We start from the raw sequence: 19,755 nt of genomic DNA, 5'->3' as shown, positions 1-19,755 counted from the left end.
ATAAAAATAAAAAGGTTCTCTCGAACCTTCGGACCTCCTCCCCTCCCTCCATGGGTTCCTTTTCTAAAGATTTTGTCTTTTTCTTTTTTCCTGCATCTTTTACTGTTATCCATCTGTTATGTAATCATAGTAACCAAAGTTCATTTCACATGACGAGTATAATTTTATCCCTGCCGATGATTTTAACTGTCTACAGTGGTCTTTTAAGTATAGTAAGAAGTTATTCCAATCTTTTAAGAATACTTGGTCTTCCTGGTTTCTGATCTTTCCCGTCAGTCTTTGCCATTTCTGCGTATTCCATCAGCTTGGTCTACTTAGGTTTTGTTTCAGTGAGGATAAGGCTTGAGCCAAATATTCCACGAAAGAAGTTGGTTGTGAAGGGAGAGGTATACCCTCCAACATTTCTCAAATGAAAACAAAGACATTTATTTCATTCCATTTAATTGTTGAAGGTGTTGTACAAGATCCCTCAGACATTTTTTTTCCTTTACAACAGTCCTGTGAGGTAGGTTAGGCTGAGAGGTTGTAATTGGCTCAAGGTGACAGACATGTATGTGTCATTAAGTGAGCAGAAGACCTTGTAGTGGTTGAGGTTTGTAGAGCTGAAGGAGGAAAGGCCCTAGACAGGAATATATTGGAATATGAGACAGAGAAATAAGAAGTGAGCACAGTCATTGTGGATTTTGGAGGTAAGAGTTTTGTGGGAGAATGGATGAAAAGCTAATGGAGAGAGCTCATATGAGCTGGTTGAGAGGTGACTGATGAGAAGACAGGTGTCAGCCAGAAATGAGAAGCAGGGCAGGCTCTAGTCTTGAGCACTTCCTTGACCTTAGCCCATGCCAGCTAGCTTCTCCCACCTTCAGGCAGGCTTATGCAGTGATGGTGCTCTTCTTCCATTTTAATTTCCCCACAATGCCCCTGATGCAGTGTTACTCGAGGGTTGTAATTAAAATGGAATCCCACTGAGTCTCTGGCAGCTGTCTGAGGATGCCACAGTGGTTTTTGCTATGGAGATTCAGAGGAAAGGATAGATTCCTTCCTTTTTCCCGTGGTGGCATTGTACAGGTGAAAAGAATGCGTGCTTGTTGTGTGTACCTAAAAAGGGTGAATATTTCTAGATTTTGCCCAAGCTTACCTAGGAATGACTGCACTTTAGTACTGAGCCTCATGTGTGTTCATTTGATTGATCTATGAGAGTGCATCATAATTATGCTAATTCTAAATACAAATCATAGCTAACCTTCCAGCACAAAATAACGGTCTTTGGGTTAGGTACTAGGGGGAGAACTGCATAATGTAGATTTAGATGGATGAGATTTCACTAGTTTGCATCAGTTTTTGCTGAATGCTAGATAACAGTAAAACCGTGTTGTAAACTAATTAATTTCACTCACTTTTTGACAAACTGCTTAAATCAGCTTAGAAATGCTACAGCTGAATAAACCCATCTTAGAGTTTATGATTGCTTCCTTCCAAAAGACTGACTCACATGCCAACCCTAATTGGAACAGTGCACTGAAAAGAGCCACTTAATTAAATAAGTGCTTTAAAAGGTGGTGTAAAACCATGTTGTTGTTGTTTTAAAAACCGTACACACTTGTAGGCAAATGAAAATGGAGATGCAAAAGGACTGTATCAAAGTTTATATATGAGGTAGGTTGAGAAACGCTACTGACTTTCTAGAGTTCAACCTACCCAGTTTTGATCTATAGTTCTATGTAAATTAATGGAAACAAAGAGCATATGGATGATCATCTGATGCACATCTACTTGAAAGAAATCCCACTGAAAACAATGGGATTTACTTCTGCATTACCATAGTTGGGACTGGTACATTGCTCCATATCAAGACACATACATGGTGTACTGCAATCTCTGTCATTGTTTCAGAGCCCTGGATCAGACACTTTGTCATCCTGTTCCTTTCTATGCTTCCTATGGAATACCATCTATAGATGTTTATAAGGCTAGCTCTGTCCTCTCTTTTAAAATAATGTAAATATAAGCAGATGATTGGAGCAAACCAATTGGTCATTTTGCAAAAACAGCATTGTTTTATTGCTGCTTTTTAAAAGGTTGCTTTATCTCTTGCAGATTTCCTGATTTTTACCTTCTTCCTCTTTCTTCTTCCTCTTTGTTGTTTTATTTTCAATATGCTATAAGTGGACCTGAAGAATTTCTATCTTCAGGCTATCTATCTATAACAAATAAGCTAATAAATCCTTCCACCTTCTACTTACTTCAACACCTTCTCACAGCATATATTGATATTTCTGGCTATGGCTGCTAATATCCCCCCCCCCCGCCCTGTGGTTACTGGCCCTTGTACAGTACATATGTGATTCCATCCAAGCAGAGATTCAGCAATTCCTTCTGATTCCAAGTAGCGATTCAACACTTACAATCAATTGTAAAGGAGAGAGAGAGTGTCATCTACACATTGATGACACCCAATTCTAAAGCCTTGGATGAAAAAAATCAAGAGGGACAAGATGGAACCATGTGAAACCCCATATTATAAATGACTTGTGGCTTAATAGTTGTCCTCTGGTATTGGCTCTTCAGGAATGAGCAGAACCATCCAAACACCATTCCCATATTTGAGAGACGATCCAGAAGGCTAAGTAGTCAGTGGCATTGAAAGCTACTTAAAGATTCAGGAGACTTAGCAGGGTTGCATCTCCCTGTCTTTCTCTCGGTATCAGACATCTGTAAGGGCAACCAATGAAGCTCTGTGTCAAAACAGGGTCTAAAAGCAAACTGAAATGTATCCAGTTTATCAGATTCATCTCAGAGTGCCAGTAGTTCCAGTGGAACTCACTAAAAACTGGAAGACAGCTGAGGCATGCCTGAAATAATTGTAGCACATTGCCATGGTGGAAAAGAAGACCGTACATTAAAAGTAAACTCAGTGAAGGGCACAGCAAAAGCAAAGGACTAGTAGCAGTGCTATTTTTCTAGAAAAAGAGGTTCCAGAACTCACCATGAACGCCTCCCTCTTTCTCTTAGAAAGGCAATGGCACCCACCTGAGAGGTTCCGAAACAGTTCCAGTGAATTTCCCCTGGGAAAAAAGCCCTGACTATTAGGCTGTTTGGAACATGTTTATAATGTGTGTTCAGGAACATTGTGTTTCAGTGTCCATGACAGCTACATTTCTCACACTCTGAGACCATGACTAATAATTACCTTCAAAAGGAAGACAACCAAGAGCGACATTGTTTAAGTGTACCCATAACACACAAGTATGATCATGTCAACAGTGATCCCCCCCCCTTCCAATCCATCCAGGTGAACTCTAGCAGGAGATGCGAGGGTTCTTGTTTCTGGTCTATTGATGTTGGATTTACATTGTTATACTTCCTAGTCCTGTATACATTTTGAATTACTTACCTATACACATTACATGAAACTTACTATTGATTGGTTGGTTGATTGAAAAAGAGCACCTGTAGTTCCACAGCAACCCACTGGTGGAGGAAGAGGAGTGCGGGGGGAGTGCGCCGCCCCCAGCAGCACAATCCCGGCAGGGTGCCATCACGGCTGCCCCCCGCCCATGCTGGGCGCCCAGCCCCTGCAGGCAGTGCGCTCCACCCCCAGGACGCACTCCCTGCCCCCGCAGGCAGCACGCCCCACTCCCAGGACGCGCTCTACGCCCCTGCGGGCAGCACGCTGTGCCCCCAGGATGTGCGCCAGCCCTGCCCCCACCTGCTCTCCACCCCCCCCCCCCGGTGCCAGAGCATGAAGCTCCGCCACTGCAGCAACCACCTTTTTGAGCAGCTTGCCCAAAGAGAGGCAATTTACAACCAGCTAATAGTTATTAGACATTTTGGTGAGTTTCAGCAGGAGTGGCTTCTTCGTTCCTATGATGTATATTCCTGACAGCTTAAGGAATTGAGATATGTTTTAATTTTGAAATTATCTAATTCACTGCTATTTCAAATTGTCAGCACACCTTTCCCGCAAATCTTTAGCGTAACTGTTTGTCCCTTTTCACCCCTTTAGTAACTAAGCTTAACTAAATACAATGGCGTTTTCCTGTTACCCTTACCTTTATAGCTCCCTGCCTTTTGATGCCCCCTTTTCAAAATTTAGGACCAAATTAGGCAAGATACAGGAGTAATGTCCCAGTTTTTAACCAATAAATATAAAACTATAAATTTGAAGAGTGTATCAGTGGGGTGAGGAAGACATGCTTAACACTTTCCTTGCAATGTTTTTCCAATCAAACTAGCCTCTAGGTGCTTTTCTCCCTACATAGGAAAGGAATTGGATCTGCCCCCCATGGGTCGAAAGTAGCTGAGGGGTGAAAGGAAGAGTGATCCACAGGGAGAAATTTAAGCACACATCCCCACACACTGCTGTGATTGATGCCACAGTCCCCTGCAACAGCATTTCAGTATAAAACAAACAAAATACCCTAACTAAAACATAGGGAAACCGTTCATTTCTCATCTAGTTTGGTGCTTAAACTTTAGGCTTTCTGGGGTGGGAATCTGTCTGCTTTTGCCAAGTGTCATGTACATGTATAAAGCTATAGGTATAAACAGTAATGCTGTGAAAGGAGGGAAAGAATTGAAATTCTAAAATTAACTGCCCATAGGAGTGGGAACAGCAAGTGTGCCTTATCCTCTAAATTGGTGTTTTGTTTTTCTAAATCTGAGCACATAATCCTATCACTCAGCCTAATTGACCTGTTTTAAGTTTTTAATTTACAACAGGCCTTCCAGCCATCTGAACTCCCTGGGAAGCTATTCCCTGCCTAGCAACAACTGCAGCATCAGCTAAGACATGGCAATCTTTTGGTTCCTTTCTCCATCTACTCCCCCAAATTTAGGAGTTTCCAGGGTCAGAGTGCCAATATTATTATTTTTTATTTAAGGGCAATGCTTCATAAGATGGTAACACTTAGAAATGCCACCACAATCAAAACAAAAGAGAGAAATCTGTTATGGGGAATAATGAAGTCCTTCTACATTACTGTTATTGGTCAAGAAAGCCACCTGGCTTGTAAGTACCACCTGCCATAAAGCAGAATATCTGGAAGTGATAAATATTAGCAGTCATATGGAACTTTTCCACAGTGCCAACATTTTCAATAGCTCTGGGGCCTGAGAGGGTCAATCAGATTCACGGCAGATAAAGAAACTTCCAAGAGAGTATTTTCTTATGGCACACAGTAAAGAGTGGCACCTGGTAGCTGTATTTGCAAAAACCAGAGAAAAGAATCATGATGCTGTTGCTCTGAGTGCTTGATCACTAGGCTTTTCTCTTGCTTCACAGATCTAAAGGTTGCTTTTGAGTATAGGAAAGCGCCCATAAATAAATTCCACCCCCTCTTTCCAATATGCATGAAAGGTGAAAGATCAGAAATTTTGAAACTGAAGAGGTGGGAGAGTGATTTTCATAATGTTCCCTTTTATTTATGAAGCTAACACATTGCTTTTATCACGTCTCTAGAGGCACCAGCTACAGAGAATTTGCCATGTTTTTATAACGTGCTTCTGGGAAGCGGGGCAAACACACCACATTCAGTTTGTTATTTACCACAACCCTGATCATCATCATCTTCATTTTTCTCTTGCCCTTTCACTCTGAGCATCCTGAGGGTCTTTGCTTTGTCCCTCAAGACCCTGTATTGTCTCCTTTTACTGTCAGCAACTCCTGCCCTCCAACTCTTAGGCAAAAGTTTTTTGCATCATCTACTACCTGGTCCTTTTTTGGGGAGATGCCTTGGATTGAAACAGAGACCCTCTGTGTACAAAGCACTGAGCTCTCATCACTTACCGTACAAGGGTATTTTCCTGTAGGATGCATTGCAGCTGTTAAGAATACTATACCCATGTAAGTTCCACTAAAGTGAATGACCCTTCTGCAAAACACATGTATTTCCCAGTTGTGCATCCATTCTCACTTATAGGTCTCAGGGTGAATGCCACATAGGGACAAGCCATTGAGAGCCTTGGGTGAGAGAGGAGGCGTGAACTGGATTGGGGGTTAGTTTTAAGTCCATGTGCCAGTTTTCGAGCTGAAATCTGTGCTTCCTCTTCAAACTTCTATTGGCCGGGCCAGGGGAAAAGGCACAATATAACGGGGTTGTATTTTATGAACTTTCAGTGGGTCTGACTAAGTCCTATTCAGACTCAGACCCACTGAAAGTAATGGATCTAAGTTTGTCAAGTCTAGCGATGGAAGGATCTGCGAATTTTCCAGTCTAAAATCCAGTTCTGCATATTTCTGCAACTATTTGTGGATTTTTTTTTGTAAGTCCTTGTGAAAATTCACCAACATTTTAGTGCAAAATACCCCTGCCAACACATTTTTGTATGCAATATTGATTACTCTACACATTTTTGCAAGCATTTTCTCATAATACAATGCATCTTGTATGTTGCTTTCACCAATATTTTTATTGTTTTGCATACTTTCACCTAATATAAGCATTTTTGTAAACATTGTTTAATTGGGGAATTGCATTGCAAAATTTGAATGCTTGCAAATTTTGAAGGGAGGCTGTGTTTTGGTTCTCATGTTTCAGAAAGTTCAAATTCGATATATTCACTTTTAATGGTGAATGGAATCGTATTTCTCCTGCATCCCTAGGAGAGGAAGACTAGTTTTCAATGGTATCAGTAATTCCCATCTCTCCATCCAATAGCAGCTTTTGGAGGGAGAACATGATTTCAATTGGGGAAACAGTGTTAGATGAAGAGTCTACCACCAGTTCAGTGCCCCGATCCACTTCAGAGCTGGTTCTATAGTAGTTTGATGATGATGATAATAATAATAATAATAATAATAATAATAATAATAATAATAATGGAGAGACTCTGTCACATATTTCACACCTTGTGTAGTTTGTCTGTCCCATAGAAGTTCCCAGATTACTGCATTCTAAAGCTTTTTAGGGAGTAATGTTTTCCCCCGAATGATGCATTAATGATGTCGGAGGAGTAAAGAACAAACGGATTGATCCGTTTTTTTGTAATTGAGTGTATTTTCCCCATTCTATCTGATGCATCTCAGTTTACAGTAAATTTTGAGTGGGGATAGAGAAAACACACAGCTGTGCCTTAGCACCGAATTGTGTCAATGAGGTTTCCAAGCAATAACTGTAAATGGAGCAACTGCACAGGTTTTAAAAATTGAATCATGTACCTTACCTGTTATTTCAGTGACTAGGGGATGCCCCAGCCATCAGTAGCAAATTGCTTTTATTGAACAATGTGGGAAAGCTATCAAAAGGCAGTCTGATAATGGTGCCACTCTTGCTTCTAAGGTCCTTGGGACTATTAGCTGTATTATTTATTCACACTGCTATAGCCTTTGGATTCATCCATTGTCGTGCAAAGTATAGTGCGTCCTGCCCTTCAACAGTAATAAAACTTCACAAAGTGCTGAAACAAGGCATAAAGTTTGGAGAATTTAAACACTGAGGCAAGGAACTGTTGAGAAATCCTGGCTTGGCTCGGTATCTTTAACAGGGTTCTGGAAAAAAAATGAATCTGTAGCAGCTTCAAATGCATTTCATTATTTGAACGGCAAACTTCAAAGTTCACAACATGATGAAATAAATACTTTAATTATCTGTGACCCTAAAAATGTGGTGTGCAATTAAAGGAATGGTTCAAGGGAATTTTTCCGCCTTGGGTTACAGTGCAGAGTTAAGCCTAGCAAACTGGTCACTGAAGGCAGAAAGTGCCAAACAGAAGGAAATGTAAATCAAGCCTTGTGCAAAATATATGGCTTAATTTCGTGCTGGTTTTTGTTTTTTTGTTCCTGGATTTCTCATGTGTTCATGAAGCGTCATATGAAAACACTGGAAATGCAGACCATAATTGAATGTTTCCAGGGGATGGGGCTACCAAAAGAAAGTGATTACCTATACTTGATTGTATGATTCCTTCTTTTTTTATTCACTCTTCTTGGATGCACCCTTGCTCAGGGCCAGAGCAGTACTGTGGCAGAAAAAAGGGACCTGGTGGGGGTTCGAGGAATGGAAATAGATGTAGGCAGAAATCAGTGCCTGAATAGCACAGCAATCCTTTTTAAGTGCAAGAGACACTATCTGGGTTTCAGTTAAAGCAGCAAAACATTTTGGGCTGGCACTACCCTTTTAATTAAGGCAGAGGTGGCAAACCTCAGGCCAAGTGTGTAACTCCAAGCCACCCTATTGTTGTCCAGAATCTTTTCTGGCGCGGGCCTCTGAATCCCTGAGGTAAATAAGGCTTCACTATCTGGCCCTTGGAACTCTTTCCAGGCCACCCCACTTCTCTCCATGCTATCGCCCTCCTCACTGGCCCTGCTTTGCATGACAAACGTTTCTGCTTGGCTGGAATGTGTCCTTGAACACTGATAGAGCCTCTTGCTTGCCTGGATGGCGAATAGAGAAGTGTGGATATGAGTGTGTGTAGATGCTGGCCTACTGTAGGAAAAGATCATTGACATTCATTGCTCCACCCACTTTAGCCTCTGACCCCACCCATGACTGGCAAGGGGCTCCCTGAAGGTTGCTCAAAAAGGAATGGGCTGTCAGGCTAAAATCTATTCCCTCTGCCTGAACCAAGTTGTGAAGATCCCATTAGAGGAAGGGATGTACATTTGTTCCACCTGCATACCTGAGGTATTCTGCTGGTGTGCTTTCCACTGGCCTAGCATAGCTTGTGTTCTGCCAGTATAGTGGTGGTTACTCCATGCCCTACAGCTCCCAGCAAACAGCTCCTGTATAGGATTTCCACTTAAGTTGTTTATTTTAAGGGTTTAGAGATTCCCTTTTGTTTAAATTATTATTTGTAGTTCTTGGGGTAGCATTTAATTTGGTCTCAGGGACCAATGAGTCAGTTTCAGTAGATATATCAGTCATACCATCTCTGCGCAGAGATTCTTTTTAGCTGGTTCTGTATGCATGGAGCAAAGGATTGAGACAGTAGACTCTGCTTCCTCTCCATGCCCAGCTTCCACCTGTTGGTTTGAACATCTGCATAACGACCTGTGTGCATGGACACAACCTGTGTGACTTAACATACTAGAAACACTGAATGATGGGTTGTGGAACTGAAATCCGTACATGGTGCATGGAGGCAGCGGTGGAGGAAGTCGCTCGGGCGTGTGGGGCGATGCACCCAGGGGCAGGGCAAGCCCCACATAGAGGCAGGGCGCACTGTGGGGCCTATGGAGTCTGCCTCCTCCCACTCAGTCACCCTACAGCTGGGGGGGGGGAGGCAGCGGGTGGACCATTTGGGCAGCGCAGAGCCTGCGCATGCCCAAGCCAATGCGTCTCTCCCAGGAGAGACGCGTGGCTCGGGTACACTGCAGGCCCCGTGGTGAGTGCCGACCAGTATTTTGTCACCCCCCTCAGTGGTGACACCCGAGGCGGACCGCACCCACCGCACCCCCCCTTCCTCGCCCCTGCATGGAGGGCCAGAGCCTGCCACTCCGATCACAGGAGCTCTAAAAATGTCTGTACAGAGAGGGCTTTGATGTGGGCCCATAAGTATCAAACGAGCTGCGAGTAATGTCAGGAATGCGCCAAAGAAATTGCATGCTGGATACAAAGGATCAGTGAACAGCTATTCTTCCAATGGCTTCCACAGCTTTTTAAAGGTACATGTGCCAAACATATTTCTGGGCTTACCCTTCCAGACTCTTTTTATCCAGCTCCTAGCAACTTACAGGAGAATGCTTTCTGGGAATTAAGGCTTGGAGTAACAGCAACCAAAGCGGGTGGGGACTGCAAGAGCATCAACATACACAAGAGGTGGTAGAGGAATGCAAGTGCCTTGTATCTGATCGATAGTCATCACAGTTAAATAGCCGTTGATTCACTGCAGAAATGGTTGATAAAAGGCATATCCATCATAATTCATTTTCCTTTATCATAACATAACCTGAGAAAGCGACCCCTTTGTTAGCTTCTCGGCTGTAAGAGTTCACAAATGCTAACTATAGAATGTCATTCAAATGTAACAAAGATCCGGTTCATTTTGGGACCGGTGGAACCAGGGAATGTCCATGGACCTTGGCATTCATTCCATTCTTCTCCTGTGCCATGTATTTCTGCTAAAGTGATGTGAGCAAATTAGAAAAGAAATGTTTACTAGACAATTAAATGGCTCGTATTAAATTTAAAGGCTTTCAGGAGAAAAATACATTAATAAACAGAGGCTATTTCAGGTGCCTTATCTTTTCAGACAATAAATGCTGACTTGATTTACTCTTTCTCTTATTTATTATGGAGAACTATAACACGGAAGGAAATTATTGCCCTCTTTTGTACAAATGGCTTATGAGTGCAATCATTAAGGCACAAGTCTCTTTATATAGAATGCTAATTTGATTTAGCCCAATTTCTGTGTCACAGACTTCTGGGAGGTTGCAAAGTGCTTCATAAATACCTCCTTTGATTAAATTAAAGCAAAGATTTTAACAGACTGCAGTTATTTGTATCTGTCAAAGAGGCTGAAGGGAGACAGTTGCCTTTGGTTTAGATAAGGCTGTTTGATATAAGAAGATGGTTGAGGAATAAAACATGCTTTATTTATTCAATTCTATTTGATATTAATATCCCATATAATGTGCTGAACATTGTAAAGTGTTTCTTTCTTTCTTTCCTTTTTTAAAATTATTTTTTAAAAAGGAAAGTGAATGAAATTTTAAAATGTATGAAATGCTTCCTCTCATGTCCCTGATCCTGAGTCACAACTCAGGCATGGACTTTGGGGAAAATCTGCACATTCGAAGAGGTAGGTTAAATGTTTTCAGGATCTCCTTGCCCATAAGCAGCTTCCACAGGCAGCAGAAAACTTTGAAAGGAATGGGGGCGGGGGGAAACTCTGAGCCAGCTCATGAACAAAGATTCAGCAGAAACACACAAAAAGCCAGTTCAAAGTTCTCTATTTCACCCACCAAATATGTGTGGAAGTACTGCTCATGGGGCGACGCGGGTGGCGCTGTGGGTTAAACCACAGAGCCTAGGACTTGTCGATCAGAAGGTTGGCGGTTCGAATCCCCGCAACGGGGTGAGCTCCTGCCAACCTAGCAGTTCGAAAGCACATCAAAGTGCAAGTAGATAAATAGGTACCGCTCCAGCGGAAAGGTAAACAGCGTTTCTGTGCGCTGCTCTGGTTTGCCAGAAGCGGCTTAGTCATGCTGGCCACATGTACGCCGGCTCCCTCGGCCAGTAAAGCGAAATGAGCGCCGCAACCCTAGAGTCAGTCACGACTGGACCTAATGGTCATGGGTCCCTTTACCTTTACCTTACTGCTCATGGGATTCCCTACCATCAATAGCCTGCAAAAAGCCTGGGTGTGTGCAGCCAAATGAAAAATGGCAGCTGAAGGGGGCACAGCCAATTTCCTATTCTACCCTGTTGTACACTGAGATGACCTGCATATCTACTATAACGGTCGGTCGTGAAATTCTTCACTGTGCATTTGGAGCTCTCTTAAGATATTGTGACTAAATTTGCACAATGGTACCCAAGATCAAGGAGCATGTTTTCATCTATGTTAAGATATAACAGGACACCATATTGAACTATGTCAGCAGATTCAACCTTTTAATCACTATTTTCAAACCTGCCCTGGTTTTTTTGTGTGTGTGTGTCTTAGAATTCCCAAGCAACTCTCGCTAGGAGGCTGCTAGTATACAAATCTGCATCTGAATTAATACAAATCAGGGATTCCAACAGCCTTATTTGGATTCAAAAAGCCTTTCTGTTGTTGCTATTGCTAAACAATTGGAACTGAGAAACCCTTGCCAATATATATCAAGTCACCCAGCAACCCACCACTATCTCCCTTCTGCCCATCCTTGCAAAGACATTTGTTTCTCATGTATGATGCACAAGAAGACAAAAACAGCATTGCACAACGTTAATGCTGGAGTAGTGGTAAACACAAGGATCAGTGTACTCAAATCCTCGTCTAGACAGTGGCCAAAGCATCTGTGGGAAGAAGGAAGCAATTTTTGTACACTAAAAGGATTTGATTGTGTAATTAATGTAAACAGAAGCCTGCACAGAAGGAGGGGTGCATGAGAAACCTGCTGTGGCAGTCTAGGCTCTAGTAGTGTACGGCTGCTCAGAAGAAGAATCCAAGCCTGGGAATTGTTCTTGCCTCTTCTGCCATTTGATGATGTCTGGCTAATGGAACACTGACAACCTTTAAGACAGTATACATTATTAACAAAATAAGTAAACAAACACCAGATTTTACTTTAAGGAAGTTCTGTATAAATTGGCTTAGTTTGCACAATTCATTCTGCTTCTCCTACCCATGAAGGAGGACTTTGCCTCATGTTGGGGGCAAAATGTTTAACACAGCCTTACCTCAGCCCTGGATATCTCTTTCTGTCCCCAATATGTGGGCTCTGAGATGGCACCAGGCAGTGCTCCAGATATTTGCAGCCACAACTGCTAAGAACATGCTAGGCCCTGAATTCAGTGCTCAGTAATAACATTTGTACTTGGATGATAGGATGATCACCATTGACATTTATGGCAGAAATCAAAAAGTCCTACAGACTCTACTTTATGGGTGTATAAAATAATGCTATTTCACTTGCCCCATAGTTGTGATTTAAAAACAAGCAAACAGATATTTAAGTCCATAAAGCTTGAAAGTCTTGCTCCTTCCTCTTTCTCTTATTATGTACAAATATGTGGCCTAGTTAATATAGGTTCTGCATAGGCAATAAAACCAAGGTTTTGTCATAGGCTTTGTGCTAGACCTGTTAGATTCTACTGTTAGATTCTCTTCTTCCTCTTCTTTGGTTTCACCTCTGCCGAGATTCTATCATAGTGCCATGCCCCTTTGACTTGCTAAGATTCCTCCAAGCTCCTCTTCCACTCTCTCAGATGCTGTCCTTGACATGCCAGATTCTTCTCTGATTCTAACCAGCTGCTATTGCTCTGGCCCCATATAAGGAAACAGGGTTTCTGAAATCAAATGTTGGTTTATTTTATGACTTCACATAAATGCATATCCTGCTTTTCAAGAAATCTTTTCCACAAAGCGACTTGCAACTCTTATCTAAAACGACAGTGACAGCAACTTTTCAGTATATTTTAAAATATTTCAATAGTTTAAAACTTCATTCCATAGCTGCTCTAAAGCTAAAAACATCAAAAACAATAAAATCCAGGAGACCCACAACACAAAGACCCCAGTATGCTTTAATCACTGAAGGTCTTCAGTGCTCTTGAATACATTACAAGGGATGAGGCTTGCTGAATATCAGAAGGAACAGAGTGTTCTGATCTAGTGCACCTGAGGACTGCAAAACCTCTGGAAAAGATATAGAAAAAACCCAAAAATTGGAAGGAAGCAGCAAAAGTGATGGTCCTAGGTTCAATCTTTGGTCCGAAAGATGACAGATAGTGGAGAAAGATGTCTCCTAGATCTTCCCATTGCAGTAAATAATTCAATGAACTGGTTGCCTGACTGTATATAAGGCACACTGCCTTGTTGTTATTACAGATGCAGTATGCATTAAAAAACACAAGTTGGGCTGTTCCCATTCATTTTGTTGGGGATGGCACACCAGGCCAATACAGATTGTATCCTCTACCTATTTATCCTACATATTTTCACTGTATGTCTCAAAGCAGCTTACAGAAAAGTAAGGGGTTTGTTTATGTCCACAGTGAGGTGAGGTGGAGGCACTTTTACCCAACCTTTCAGCAGGTGAGCTGCTGGAGGGGTGAATTCAGTTGTGGTGCAAACTCACTGGCAGGAGTGCCAAATTGGCCCTGCTGGCCAGGAGGAAGTTACATTAGGGCATTTTCTGGTGCTAGACCTGTCCTTCACGTGGCTCCACAAAGCACCTATAAACAGAGAACACTGCCAGCATAAAATATTAAAGTTGCAAAAATGAAAGATTCATGCGGCGTCCGCCAGATAGATATCCTCCCTGGCTGAATGTAAGATCTCCTGCCAGAAGGAGGTTGAAAAATGCAGCAGCCAAAAATTGATATGCGGGCAAATGGGGCCCTGCATTTAGGATACACCGTTTCTAACCAATCAGGCTAAATGAAATCAGCAGGCCTGGGCCTTATCTCCTAGATAACCCTCATTAATCCAGTGAGCTTCTGAGGACAAAAAAGAGAAATGAATTGCTTCATTTGTGTCGCTTGAATGGAATGCTAATGAGGGGAGGTGGGGGGGGGAGTTAATTATTCATTCCAGCCGACTGAGCAGAAAGCAGATCCTGGCTTCCCCTGTTACCATTGCAACAAGTGGCAGCCGGCCTAGCGAAAGCAAGCCAAGGGAAACATTTATAAAACTGAAACCAACATGAAACATGCCTTCTCAGAAAAGGAAACCCCTGGTCTTGAGCTGCACAGGGCACAACCAGATGGATTTAAGGACAAAGCTTTGTGTAGCAAGGAACCAGGAAAGAAAGCCCTTCATATCTCAAATTTGCTTCATGATTAACCATGCCTCCTGGGGGAAACCGTGTTGTCTTGGTAAGTTTGGTATAAGTTTTCCAGGCTTTTCGCATCAGTAGTTGAACAATGCTTTGCTTTGTTTTTGTTTGGTTTTTTTGCTTCTGTTGGTACTACAACATTTGATGAACTTTTTGAAAAGACCTGGCTGGCTCCTGCATTTAAAGCAGAATTTAAAGAGCACAAGTCTTGAGGATTTACAGTGGAAGCCTATATGTGTCTACTAGAAGTAATTCCATTTGAGTTGAACAAATTCTGCTTCCTAGTAATTGTGTATAGGATTTCAGTCTCAGTAATTTTCTATACATTTCAAGCTGCCTTTAAAAAAAAATTAAATAAACTTGAATGCATACAGCAACACAGTTGCTGTTGCTAACTAAAGGCTCATAATGGTGTCTGGATTTTGCTATTGTGTTTTTGTATTTTGTAATGTGCATTTAGTTTTGGGTGTAGCGTGTGTTTTTTACATGTATGTTATTGATCTACACAGAACGTGATGCGGTGTAATATTTTTAAAAAGTTTTTACTTCTGTAAACTACCTTGGGTCCAGTTTTAATGAAGAGAAGTGGGATATAAATTACTATTCTAAGCTAAAATTAAATAAAAGAAACTATATTCAGCATTCCACTTCTTGCAAAGCCCAAGTTCTTGTAGATCCCTGTAATCAAAATGTAACCAAAATCATTGTAACCAAGAGGAATCCAGATATTATAGTCAACCCTATACATATCTAATCAGAAGTAAGTCCTATTAAGATGAATCGGTCTTACGCCCAGGTATGTCAGAAAAGGATTGCAGCAGGTTGTAAGGAGGTTTAGAGTTACACATGTGGTTTGTGTGTAATTTCCTTTTTTAACATATATTTAGCACTAGGTCATGGCCACCAGACATTTCCCTGTGTTTGTTAGTAGTGTTGTTTGTGTAGTCTGATTATTGCTTTCTAGAAGGATTGTGTTGCAGGACGTATGTTCAGCTATACATCATTTGAAAGCAACGTTATTAATGAATCTTGTTTTTCCAATGGCAAAAAAGACAGATGCTGTGTCTGTGAGACACAAAACAGTGGGGGAGCGGTGTTAGGCATCTATCTCCATTAGTCAGGGTATTAAAAAAAAACTCCTGAAAGTTTTGATTTGTTAGTCAACACCAGTGAAATTGTTAACATTTTCCCATATGCCCTGCCACAGCAAAGACAAGTATCTCGAAATGTAAATAATGGGTTTGCATTAATTCAGTTCAACTCACATGCCAGCTTGCAAAATAGATTTTACCCCATTAAAAGAAAGGCTGGAATAAATAACTTCCTAGACAAGACGACAAATCACAATGGGGCTAATTTTCTTCTGTGAAAACAGTATTAGCATGCACCCTGCTTAAAATGTAATTATTTTCTCTCAGACTTTGTGATCTATGACAACTCTCCTTTCATCATGACAAAATACATTCTTTAAAAAACTAAGAAACATATACATATATGTTTTATCTAGAGAGATAAAAATACTGGTAATATTGACTATGATGTATTGCAGCAACGTGAAGCAATCATTTAACAACAGGGCAGTGTAGCCAAAAGCAATACACTCACTTACCTGGGAGTAAGCCCTGTTGAATTTAATGAGATTTATGTTCAAGTAGACATGTACAGGATGATTTCAGGGGGAAATTAAGTACAGAGTTCCTAAGTTTGAAGCAACTTGTTAGCACTGTGACTTTAATACTTGAGTGGATTTAGTTGGCCTTTGGCAAAATGCCTCTTTTACTTTGCATCATCATCATCATCATATTTCATTGATATCCCTCCCATCTGGCTGGGTTTCCCCAGCCACTCTGGGCGGCTTGCAACAAATAAAACACAACAAAAACATCAAACATTAAAAAAGAGATATCCTGTACAAGCAACAAACAAACCAATAAATAAATAAAAACCAATAACAATAATAACAAACAGTTTACAGTTATACTCAAAGTAACCACCAACTCCAACTAAACATTTAACCAACACTAACCCGACAAAAAGAAAACAGAGGAACCAAAATTAGAACCATTTAAAACATTTTAGCCAGTTGTCGCAACCCAAGAGTTGTTCCAGCAATGTCCCAGTGACCTCCCAGGAGCCTCTTTTAGCTCACTCTGGAGTCTGGGCCCTGCCCTCTAGGCCAGGTGGAAATGGGCCTTGCAGCAGCTGTCTTCCTTCCAGCACTCAGGCAGCAGGAGAACATAGAATTCCTAATATATGAATTGTGTCACTGCCAGCTACAGAAAGAACATAACATGGTGATGAACTGACAATGAACAGCATTGTTACCTGGTGGTGGAAAAGAGTTACTACTTGTCAATCAGAATAAAGATGTCCTGTTGCTTTTGGCTTCAGTCCTAAAGTGACTTCAGTGACCAAAGATCAAGTCCCACTGAACTCAGGGTACCCCAACACCCGTGGAATTGTGATGTTAGGACACAGCCATTACCAAATACAGCAAAGTCTTGTGACACCTTAAAGACTATCAAATTTATTATGACATAAGTTATCATGGATTGAAGTTTACTTCATCCGATGCTTTTCTTTTCTTTTTTGTTGTGGGGGGGATTTTAAATTATTTTGTATTTTGTATATTTTATTGTAGTAAGCCTGTAAAGCGAGATGAACGCCGCAACCCCAGAGTCGTCTGCGACTGGACTTAACTGTCAGGGGTCCTTTACCATCTTTTTACTGTAAGACAAATCCATTTGGCCACATGTATTGTCAAATTCATTGCGGGCAGGGCGGATGATGACTGATTACGAATGTGTGCTTCTTTCCCAGTTAGATCACTGTTTCCCAGCTTTGAGAGTTTTAACTAATCTATGCCTTTGCAGAAGAATAGAGTTTCATATGCAGTTTCCCCTATGTGATGTTTGCATAACTCCTCAGACACAGCTGGGCTCACGCATCCCTTGAAAAAGTAACCAAAGCGCACTGGGAATCATGGGGTTTTTTGCTTTGTTTTGCGGATGCCTAAGATTGTTCTGTGCATAAATTTGCATCGTGACATCATCATAAACACATGGGCTTTTAGCACCAGCCACATGCACACTTGAACAACTTGTTTCCCTGCTTTGGCCAGCTGTAATCCTGCTGTGAAAGTACAGCCATCAGCAGAGATGGCACAGTTTTATGTTCATTCCATTGTAATTGCATTATGGCTATTGAATTCTTTCCTATCTTTGTTTAATGCTATCCTTCTGGCAGTGGAGAGGGGTCAACTATCCATGCTGATTTTATTAGGTATTTTAGTAGCCTTTCATACGGCCAATCATGAGGTTTTATTGAAATGCCTGTGGGTCCTTGCAAAAGATAATGAAGTTGCTCTTGGTAACTTTCTGGCAGGTGAAATAAGCAATTTCCCATCTTCATAAAGGTGGCTACCTGGGGGCCCTGCTGAATATGGTTTCAGATGGTGGTCGTGCTTTTGAAGTACAGTATTGTTTGGTAATCAGTATGTGGATGATCTGTCCTTTCTGCATATTATTTAAAGGGGAGTTTTCGCTGTCTCTTCTAAGCAGCCTGTTTGGTGTTCATGCCCATTCCGCCCTGTATAAAATCTATTGGCAATTTTTAAGGTTTTTATCATCACACAGCACATTTTAAAATAAAGCCAGTCTTGATTATCATTTTGAAACTGAGGTGGATCAGGATGCTTCCTAATCATAAGAATAACTGAAGAATAAAATAACACCTGAATCTTCTTCCCTCCAAAACTCTGTTCTGTGTTGGTGCTTATTTCCCCCACCATTTTTTCTTTTAATGTGCATTTTTATCCCACCTTTCCTCCACCAAGAAGCTGAAGGTGACATACATATGGCTCTCTTCCTCCACACTGTATCCTCAAAACAACCCTGTGAGGTAGGTTGGGCTGAGAGGCAGTGACTGGCTGAAGCTCATGCAGTGAGCTTTATGGCAGAGTGGAGTTTGGGACACTGGTCTCCCAGGGCCTATTTAACACTGCAGCTGCTACATGGTTTAGGTGTCAGTGGTAGCTGGTAACATTTTTCCTTGGTAGAGCTGCTATTTTTAACCTTAATGTTTTCATCTTAGTAGGGCTTGTATAGCACTTATTTAGGAAAGTATACAATCACACACGTGCATAGTGCCATTGTCTCCTCTTTTCTAAAAAACGCCCCCTCCCTCAGTTATTCTCTGCACATTTGGGGACAGGGAAATAACTTCAAGGTAAGAGGGCCCAAGTATAATTCTTAGACAAGATTGACTTAATACCTCTTATTTAGAAATTACACCATACCACATGACCTAATCTTTTCAGTTATTGTATGGTTAAAACCTACACATCTGTTGCCCCCCCCCAAAAAAACCCTGAACACTTAAAAACTTTTAAAATGTGAGAAAAACTTGCTTTCAGGTGCGTGCATTTTCCTCCCTCCAAAAACTTTTTTAATTAAAAGAACAAAGTGTTCCAACCAATAGATAAAAAAATAATAATGATTGTTTCATTTGGGCTAGGGCACATCAGAGCACAACAGAACATAATTATAATGTGTAGCTCAGTTCTGAAAATGAGTAGTAATAATCTCTGCTCATGTGTGGAGTTCATCACACCAGGCTAATCATAATTGGCCTCTATTATATCAGAGATTTGGGACACTACCTTCCAGGTTTGGGGAATATTGCAGAGTCGTGTCCAGACAGGCACAGAGCCCAAATGTCTCACTTTAGAAGTTCACTGACAAACTTACAAAGAACAAGCTGGAAATATAGTGACAGCATTTTGATTCCTTCCTATGCATTCAAGACATATCCCCTGCTAGAGGAGAGGCTTGTTGGAAGCAGATCCACACACCTTTTCTGGAAATTTGAGGGAAATACAGAGTTTGTTCCAACACATACACAAGCCAACCACTATTTGCCTCCCAATTCCCCAATTTAAAAAGAGGCAGAATGATTAAGTAGAACAGTAGATACTTATTATAGAGAGCTTGCTTGCTCTTTCTCACTAGCAAGGTCACAAAATAAATACTATGGGTGGTGTGGAGTTCCCTAAAGTAGGAAACACACCCTGTTGCTTCTCTTGCCTTCAGGGAAACAGCTCTAAACATGCTAGGCTAATGCTGTTTTGGAAGCAGTTCTGACTCCTTCAATATCTGCTATAGTGGCTGTGCTGAACAGGCACCATAACAACAAATGAAGTAAGAGTCTTCCTATCAGGACTGACTTCCTAGCAGTCTGATTGGTCACATGGTTTTTCTGCCTAGATTCACATGAGACATGCCTCTTTGCCATAGCTATACTTTTGAAGTAGGATTGACAAAGTGCTGCAG

At 41.4% G+C, this 19,755-nt stretch overlaps 1 protein-coding gene and 1 long non-coding RNA gene across 3 annotated transcripts in view; one reads left to right on the top strand and one right to left on the bottom strand.

Annotated features, from left to right (window-relative positions):
• LOC310763928 ((E2-independent) E3 ubiquitin-conjugating enzyme FATS) overlaps positions 1-19,755 on the top strand; it is a 134,935-nt gene that overhangs the window by 32,364 nt on the left and 82,816 nt on the right. Inside the window, exon 1 of one of the 2 annotated variants that reach the window (XM_083616889.1) lies at positions 13,803-14,465. The exons of the other annotated variant lie outside the window; for it this stretch is intronic. Within the exon in view, the coding sequence (XP_083473015.1) occupies positions 14,300-14,465 (166 nt within the window). The 5' untranslated portion in view covers positions 13,803-14,299. Of the gene's footprint in view, positions 1-13,802; positions 14,466-19,755 lie in introns of those variants that run through there. 2 annotated transcript variants of the gene reach the window in all.
• LOC310764009 lies at positions 12,716-16,570 on the bottom strand. Its single transcript, XR_014548967.1, has 3 exons — positions 16,452-16,570; positions 13,727-13,823; positions 12,716-12,935 (listed from the first exon to the last, which is right to left on the bottom strand). It is a non-coding gene; the product is annotated as an uncharacterized lncRNA (long non-coding RNA).

This window comes from Podarcis filfolensis (assembly GCF_964270895.1).
Source record: "Podarcis filfolensis genome assembly, chromosome: 5".
Taxonomy (NCBI): domain Eukaryota; kingdom Metazoa; phylum Chordata; class Lepidosauria; order Squamata; family Lacertidae; genus Podarcis; species Podarcis filfolensis.
Note: the sequence above shows the minus strand (reverse complement) of the source record. Positions and strands in the feature narration are given on the sequence as shown.